Genomic DNA, 8,556 nt, shown 5'->3' with positions numbered 1-8,556 from the left:
TGTAGGGGGCAAGCCCCCCAGCACCCCCAATGAGGAAGCAAGCCCCCAACACACCTTGAACTTGTATACACCAACTCCAAGATCACCATACCTCAGAGAAAATGGAATATTCCGAGAAATGGCCATCTTAGATTTCGTATATGTAAGTCTGCTTTTTCGGCCATTTAGTTTCTGTGTTTCAGGACTCGGTCTAGTGAATGCCGACATTAAAATGGTTACCAAATCTATTCTATGTCCCCTTGTTTCAGTGAATACTTTTAGAAAGATTGTACTTTACAGTTTGCTTTTTACATATTTGATATCAATATGAGAAACTATATTATAAGAAATAATTTAACCATACCACTGTGAAAAAATCACTTACTTGTTTTGTTCTATAACTAGAGACTGACGTATGCTGTCAGAGTTATACTTTACAATACCATAGAGATTTTGTTAAACTCCTTTTTGTTTTAGTTTATGGCTATATGTAGTAGTGCAACTGTGTTGGAAATGCAGTGCATTTTAAATATAGTAGTAAATGCAATGCAATAACCTGATTGAGTGGAGTAGTATCTTACACACGGTTACACCAAAAGTGACGGAACATAAACAGACTGGAACCGATCACTACGCAGGTGTATATTACATTACTTTGTTCATTTAAATACATTAGGTACAGTCAGTGTCCAGACTTTTTTACTTTATCTTTAAGAAACACCACAAAACAAATTTATTAAAAAGTCCAAATAGAAAGGATATGCTAGCATGAACAGTACTAAAGATAAACTATATAGTAATACTGACTTACGTTGAGACTAAGATACTGAAGGTTCCAAAACTAGTGCAAGATGAAGGAAACTTCAGTGACTGGAAGGTGAATATTAGGACTGGGTAGCACCCCTCCCCTCAGCTAGAATTTCAAGCTGTGTTGTGATTAGAACTTCAAACAAAATACAACAGCAGGCATATGGGAAGTAAGAAAACCTTGTCAGGAAATGGTGTACGTGGGGAATGGAAAGCAGGACACACATTCCCACTTAGCCTTAAACGTTTCCCACAAGATTTAGAACAGTTGTCAAAATCACAATACTATTAACAATAAAACTGCATCATGCCATATATACAAGTACATCAAGTAACATGTACAACTAGTAAGGTAGGGAAAAGGCATGCAAACTGGTGTGTGTTAATTCGGAGAACCTTCTGATAACCTGATAGGGAGCATGAATTACACAGCACTGACAAATGCTGAACACATTGCCAAAAGGCAGTGTACAATGTAACAGACTCCGGTTCCAGTGCTTAACTGACACGAGTGATCATATGTTCAGTTTTGACATGAATCTTTGTAACAGTTCCTTCAAAGATAGTCCTCCTGCCTTTAGCCATTGCTACAACACAGCAACAACTCCACAGTGTTCCCCATTTTTTTCTCAAGTGAGGTGTGGAGTGGACTAATGTGTTCAAGGCAAGGTATAATTTATTACAAATGTACCCATCTGACTGTACTGTGAGATAAAACATTCATAGCTAAAATCTGATACATACAGAACACATACTAATCCAGTATCATAAAGTAGTACTTGAATACATATGCACTCCAATAGTGTTATTATCCTGTCTCTATCTGTCTATCTATCTATCTATCCATTTATCTATCCATTTATTTATATGCATTTTCTGTCTTTCTTTCTGCCACAATTTCATCAATTGAATTATGAAACAGTGATGTTTATGAACATTTCCTATTAGAATCCTACCTTGTTCATTTTGTCCAGCTGCAGTAGTTTCAAGAAATACAGTTTCTTTGGTCTTGAATACAAAAAAAGAGGATATTCTCCTCACTGGAAAAATACCATATGGGCAAAAAACTAAAATACTTGTCTACTAATTGAAAAAGAGACAACAAACCTACTACAGATAAATGTGACAAGGCAGTAGTAACTTATTTCAACTTGTGTATACATATATAATAAGGTTGCAGCATGGATATCCCTGTTTTGATATGGAACAGCACTATTCCGCTCTATGATGACTCAAACACATCCTGCTTTGTATGTAGTAACATTGTTCCTAATCTGATGACACAGATTAGTTTATTTTGTATTTTTTATTCCTGAAAACAAAACTCTAGACTGACATCATGTACATAACATAGCATTTCACAATTCATTTGATATTAACATGCTAGTAGGCCAACTTTGCAGAAAATGTTTTACGTACACCTTTCAAGCCCTCACCCACAGGGAAAGAGCCAGAGTTTAGAAAAAAATCAGATGCCGCATTGTGAAGCCTATATGCCAAACTGCACTTCCTGCAACCAAAGTGGATTCGGTTGTACAGTCTTATAAGGAACTCTTATTCTTGCAAAAAGAATACATAGTAGTCTGTAAATCTTGGAAAATTTTCTGGCATGAGTCTCTGATCAGCCTTGTATATCAAGCTTTTAAACAGGACAATCTTCATCTTGTCTTCAGTACGGAGAAAATTTCTGCCTGTCAGTCCTCTTAACTCCATTCATGCTGGGCATTTTGCTGGTGTAGGCGGTCATGTTCCCAGGAGCCCCTGCAGTCGTTGGTGACAAGGCCAGGAAAGGGATAGATTTCACACCGATGAGACTGGAGACAGGAATGGCATAAGGTGTGCTGATCAGAGGTGTAGGACCTGCTAGGGCTGGTACTGCAGATGAAGGATTTGCAGACTGGGAGAAGGTCATGCTTAGGTCAACGGGGGCTGAAATCGGATTGGTCTGGGAGGCAAGTTTGGCTGTCTCTAAACTGTAAAAAAACAAAAACAAAAGGAAGAAATATGCAGGGTAGACTGGGTTAAAGGTATAGGTTTGACATGTTATTTAAAAATAAAACAAAGGTGTTTAATGGAAGGGTTTATAAAATAATATACATTTTATCTTCAGCACTGATTCTGGGTCTCTGAGGTTTAATATATGAAATTAGTTTAGCAAGGGAATGAGTTAGGATTGACCAGGGAAAGAAAAGAAGACATAAATTAAAGTTAATACTCTTAAGTGTGAAATGCTTCTCAATATACCTTGAACTTGCTCAGTTGTTTTCAAAAATAAGAAAAAAACATCAAGACATTTCATTGGATGAGGATTACCACTTGAACATGCATTTTCTATTTATTTCAATTTGTTTACCTTTGTTATGCACTTTTCTCAATGGACCAATTACAAGCACAGACCAGGTGAGTATATAACAATGTAAAACAGAGATACAAAAGCAGAAATTATGCACAAACATAAAGGAAGGAAAAGTAACTTTCTAACTGGTAAAATATGTTCTGCTATTTCATGCATGTATTTTGTTTCTCTGGTTATAGATGATACATTTTTCATGTACTTTTTAAATGCAAATGACTTGGCCTTGGGCCTCATGGTTTACTACTTATGTACAGCATACACTGAAATCTCACAATGTATACATTGCTGAACGTACTTCAATGAATAACCTCCCAAACAGTACTACGTATTTACTGAAAAAGAAACAGCTGCAGGATGTAAAATGATATTTATTTTAAAATCTTCACTAAATAATGAGGTACTGATCTCTGTTGTGCACATTTATATGTAATGTCAAGTATGTGCATGCAGAGACAGTATTGAATGGTGACACAAATGCATGTTATGGCTTTTTGTGTACAAAAGGGGGAACTCACACAAATGAACAAATTAATGAAAACAGAATATCATTAATATATTTTTTAACTGGAGCACAACTTTCTCAGACTTCCAGCCATACATTACAAGGCTATTTTGTGCCTTACATGTTATTTTTTCTTGATAGCTCAAACAACATAGAGGGAAACCTGCATCAGAATTTCACAAAATGGTGAATCTCTGAGGTCATTTTATTCATTACGTTGCAAGGATGGGCTGTTAGCAATGACTGTCGGTGTGGGTCAGCCATGCTGTCATTAGTCACTGACACCATTGTCTGTGTCACCTGTCATACAAAGACATGCGTATGCTCTGTGTTCCTTGAATAATAATAATGGTTTGAGATGGGCCTGTGCACAGCTACTGTAGGCTGAGCACATCCATATGCAGCATTGATTCTAATGTCATTAAAAGGGCAGTTTGGTCCACTAAGACTTCAAGCTTCAACCCAAGGAATAAGCTAGATCTAAAACTTATGTTTTTTTTCTGCAGATATATGCTTGCCCTGTACATTCTAGGATTAGGTTATATTGTATAACTATACTATAGCTTTAGGCAAGTGTTCTTCTTGGGTAATAATCACTATCCCTTCTGTGAAATAATACCTCCTCATATCTCCCTTCAGCTATCTTACTATAACCCTAACTGCAACCCCTCCTGTGGTGGTGATGTGCATGCTTGCAGGTATGGCAATCCACAAAGCCTTATCCTGTTGGCGCAAATGTTCCATACATGCCCTATGAAGCATACTATGCAAATGTGGCTTAGCAGCGGTAACAGCACTGTTCTGGCCCTTACACTGTACGCTGTGCACCTCGCTATCCCTTTCTCTCTAGTACGTGTCAGCCCTGCAACAAGTCAGCCCAACTGCCTTCCCCCATGATGGGCAAATTGGTATCAGACCCTCCCTCTCATCCCTCCCTGCCTGGCTCCTGCAGTGCCCAAACCACTAAGTGATTGTGGGCCCTCTGGAACATTAGGGTTTCAATCCTCTGTGTCATGCAGCAGGCATGTATTTTGCACAACTTGCCCATCTCTCTGCACTTCCTCCATCTTGTGTGTCTCACTCTTCGCCCTGCCTTGCCTCATCAGTATTCTCTTATGCTGTTTCCATCTGCCTGACTTACGGTTTATGCCAATCTGCAATTGTTGCCTTGGTAACCCTGATAAATCCTTGCCCCTTATTACTTATTGACTGCTCTTTATCTCTATTCTATACTGTCTGCTTACTTTTCTGTCCACCTTCCCTTGGATCTGCTCTGCACTGTCTTGCTCTGCCTTTCTATACACTGCCTGTTTTGGTGCCCTGTGTTACTAGTGCGGATAGGGACAGAATTCCATACTGTAAGCTGTTTTCCTAAGTAGGAAGACCTGCTATAATGCTCACTGTTACTGTCTGCTACAGTGCTGCCTGCTATACTGCTCACTATCTGTCTGTTACAGTGCTGCCTGCTATATTGCTCACTGTTACTGTCTGCTATACTGCTGCCTGCTATACTGCTCAATGTTACTGTCTGATACAGTGCTGCCTGCTATACTGCTCACTATCTGTCTGTTACAGTGCTGCCTGCTATATTGCTCACTGTTACTGTCTGCTACAGTGCTGCCTGCTATACTGCTCACTATCTGTCTGCTACAGTGCTGCCTGCTATATTGCTCACTGTTACTGTCTGCTATAGTGCTGCCTGCTATACTGCTCACTGTTACAGTCTGCTACAGTGCTGCCTATTTGCTTTGCACTATTTCTCTACCCAAGACCCTATTGATCCTCTCCTATTGGGCTTCTTAAAGTTCACTGCTCCTCTTCTACTTACTGCCCAATCAGAGAGGAGGTTGTTTCCTATTGGATAACACAAATTATTATAATTCATTCCACTGGCTTATGAATACTAGATGATGCTATTTCTGAATACTTTAATGGGGACTGGGAAGCCCTGGACGTATTTGAGTGGTTATCAGCAATGTGGCCTTGGTCTTGCTTGAATTTATATCAAACTGTTTGCTAGAGAAACAATACCTGAGTTTACAAAAGTCCTCTTAGAATCTAAGTTATACAGCAAATGATGACAATCAGATCTGTGTATTGCAAAAACGTGCACAAAGTATGACTGAATCCAGGGAGGATTAAGGTAAGGTGGGAAATGAAATGTAAAACCAGAATCAGACCAAGAGTTGAGCCTTCAGGTCTCCTTTGGTAATAAGGCCTTTATTGTAAAACAGAGGACTCATCTTCACTTGGAAATGCCTTTTCGATAAGTCGTGGAACCATTTTAGAGGACTTTACCTATGATCAGTGGTGTAAGTGGGCAATGATGAAGGTATAGTTGATAGAGTCAGATGTCTTCTTTTGATCTATAAATAATGTACCAGACAAAAGGGAAGACTCCAGCTCTTTAAAAAAAATGCAGTCTGGCGAAGGTTAAAGTTTAAATAATCAGTCAGATGTAAATTCTTATTGACTTACTCCAGAAGATCTACATAATAACAAAACTTCTCCAACGTTATTTGCTGAAGTCACTTGAGCTGTTGGGAGACTGAATCCTGATAATGGAGTAATAATGGCTTCTAACTTTGGAAAATGATTCTATAGGAAAATTATAGGTTCACGAGATGAGCTAGTAGAAGAGAAATTAAGGATTCTGCTACTTTGAGTAAATTACTTTGTAGATTGTTGTGGTCTGTGCTTCTTTTGGAAAGAAGACTTTAAGGCATTTTAATGAAATAGCTAAGGCAGCTAATTTAAGGCTGGTAGTTGTTAGAAGAGCCACTGGCAAAATAAGTCAAGTTGATAAGCTGGTTGTTTTGATTACTGTTCTTGGTATCCAAGATGTCCTTAAGCAGGGTTACATCAGAAAGGAAGGAAGGGAGGAAGGAAGAACTATTTTCTGGAACATAAAAGAATGGTGCACAATTTTTAAGGATATCTTCAAGAAGGTGTTTGGGTTCTCTATCAACAGAGGATAGATCAAAAGCCCCTTCAGTCAGGATTATTTGATGGTCAAAATGAGTATTTTTGAAAATTAAATTGCAAAAATTTCTCTTGAGATATGGTTATCTCACACCAAGTTAATGACAGCTAAGCCCTACAGAGAAAATAAGCTTGCCAAAGGTTCTATATGTCAGCTAGTCATAACCAATAAGGCTTCGATCAGTCAGGCACTGATCAACTAAACAGTATGTTCTTCTATCAGTAATTTTAATCTCCTTCCAGAGGCATTTGGTTTGCTGAAGAAATGCTTCTGTTTATTTTGCAGAAATGTTAATTTTTGTATACCTGACTTAAATACAGACATTTGGTCTCCACACCAGGAAAGTAATGAACTTTACCAGCACATAGTTTTCCAATGACACCAATGTTTTATATTTGTGTTTAGCATAATGCTTCTATTAAGCCAAGATGTCCTGTTTTTCCCTTCTGCACTCTACAGAAAACCGTGTTCAGAACATGGAGAAGGTTATGAACAAACTTCAGTATTTACTACAAAGTCATACAGAAGAGCAAACCAGAACAGAAAGCATACTCTCCAATTCTTTTTCCATGAGATCAGGGAGTGGTCTACAGATAGCAGGCCTTGTGGAAATTTTGTTGTCTTGAATTTCCAGGCAGAAAGCAGCTGACTATGGTTATCGATGCGCTTCGGTTGTACTTGTCTATAAAGACATCCTTCAGATCTACTTGTGATGACCCAGTCCAATAGAGAATGATTTTGTTTGTTTGTTTGTTTACTCATTGCCCCTTTTCAGAGGTGGACCAAAGGAGAAAATTTACATTTGAAAAATACTATGACATTTGCAAAACATACAATGATTAATAAAATATACAATACATAATACTATAAACAATAAAATCAAGGTAAGATATGAAAACAGGAAATGTAAATGAAGACAATCATTTAAATGCATAGTAATAAAACAACTGTAACAATATGACAAATAAGTTTGCAAAAATAAATAATCGAGATAAAAAATTAAATATAGTTCATATCCTAAAGACTGCAAGTGGTGACCTTTGTCAGGCATATAAGGCATCCTACAACCCAATATTGATGGAAATCAAATCAGCAAGTTAAATGGCAACATAAATACTTGGTCTAGGGATCTAAACCTCTTCTGCAACATCAACAGAACAATTTGCCCAAGCAGGCACATCTCGCAGAGAATACCGCTGCTCTGGAATAGACTCTCCATCCACATGAAACAACATTCATCCTTATCCATATTCAAGAGCAACTTGGACCTATGGATGGGAAGCAGGACTGTTATCTGTACTACTTATGGGCAGAGGCAGCTCCTGTATGCTTTATCCCATGCATGGGTCACCTCAAATTACCTATGGCAAGATCCCAGTTATTCTCATTAGGGGTAATATATAACGGGAAGGGTAAGACTAATCCCTAACTAAATGGCATATGTTAATTCAAGCACAAAAAGGGAATTTGTCTAGACTTAAAATGGTCTGCAAGGGTAGCTAGCCTTGAACTTACTTATGAACCTATGAAGTTATGAGACAAAATAATGCATAACTAAAGTCATATGCTGTACAAGAACTTTTGTGCTTACATAAACAAAATCTTTCAGAATGTATGATGAACAGAAAAAAATAGTTGAAGAGATTAAAACATTAAGTGAGCATATGGGAGGTAAGAAGACAGGTTTGTCACTGAAAGATTGCTGAAAGTTCATGGTAAGGAAACTGAACAGCTAGTGTTAGCATAAGCTAAATGAGACGTGAGCTGAGAGTTAGTGAAGTAGGACATGAAGGGTGTGTGTGAACCGAAAATTAAAGAATACAGGTAAGGAAGAGAGAATAGTTATGCAAAATCTTACCATAACCATAGATATCCTTCTCTTCTATATGCTGCAGTATTCATAACATGAGGAAGTCCACCTCCGGCTGA

The 8,556-nt window shown here is 38.0% G+C and overlaps 1 protein-coding gene across 3 annotated transcripts in view; it reads right to left on the bottom strand.

Annotated features, from left to right (window-relative positions):
• Positions 1 to 661: 661 nt before the first annotated feature.
• Positions 662 to 8,556, bottom strand: part of PCBP4 (poly(rC) binding protein 4) — a 1,043,920-nt gene continuing 1,036,025 nt past the window's right edge. For 2 of the 3 annotated variants that reach the window (XM_044077469.1, XM_044077470.1), the window contains one exon: positions 662 to 2,759. In XM_044077469.1, the coding sequence (XP_043933404.1) occupies positions 2,456 to 2,759 (304 nt within the window). In that variant the 3' untranslated portion in view covers positions 662 to 2,455. Of the gene's footprint in view, positions 2,760 to 2,798; positions 2,913 to 8,556 lie in introns of those variants that run through there. The other variant, XM_044077471.1, reaches the window with a different exon arrangement.

Source organism: Protopterus annectens, chromosome 7.part0 (genome assembly GCF_019279795.1).
Source record: "Protopterus annectens isolate FY-2018-M chromosome 7.part0, PAN1.0, whole genome shotgun sequence".
Classification (NCBI taxonomy): Eukaryota; Metazoa; Chordata; order Ceratodontiformes; family Protopteridae; genus Protopterus; species Protopterus annectens.
The sequence above is the reverse complement of the archived record's forward strand: the minus strand, read 5'-3'. Positions and strand labels throughout refer to the sequence as shown.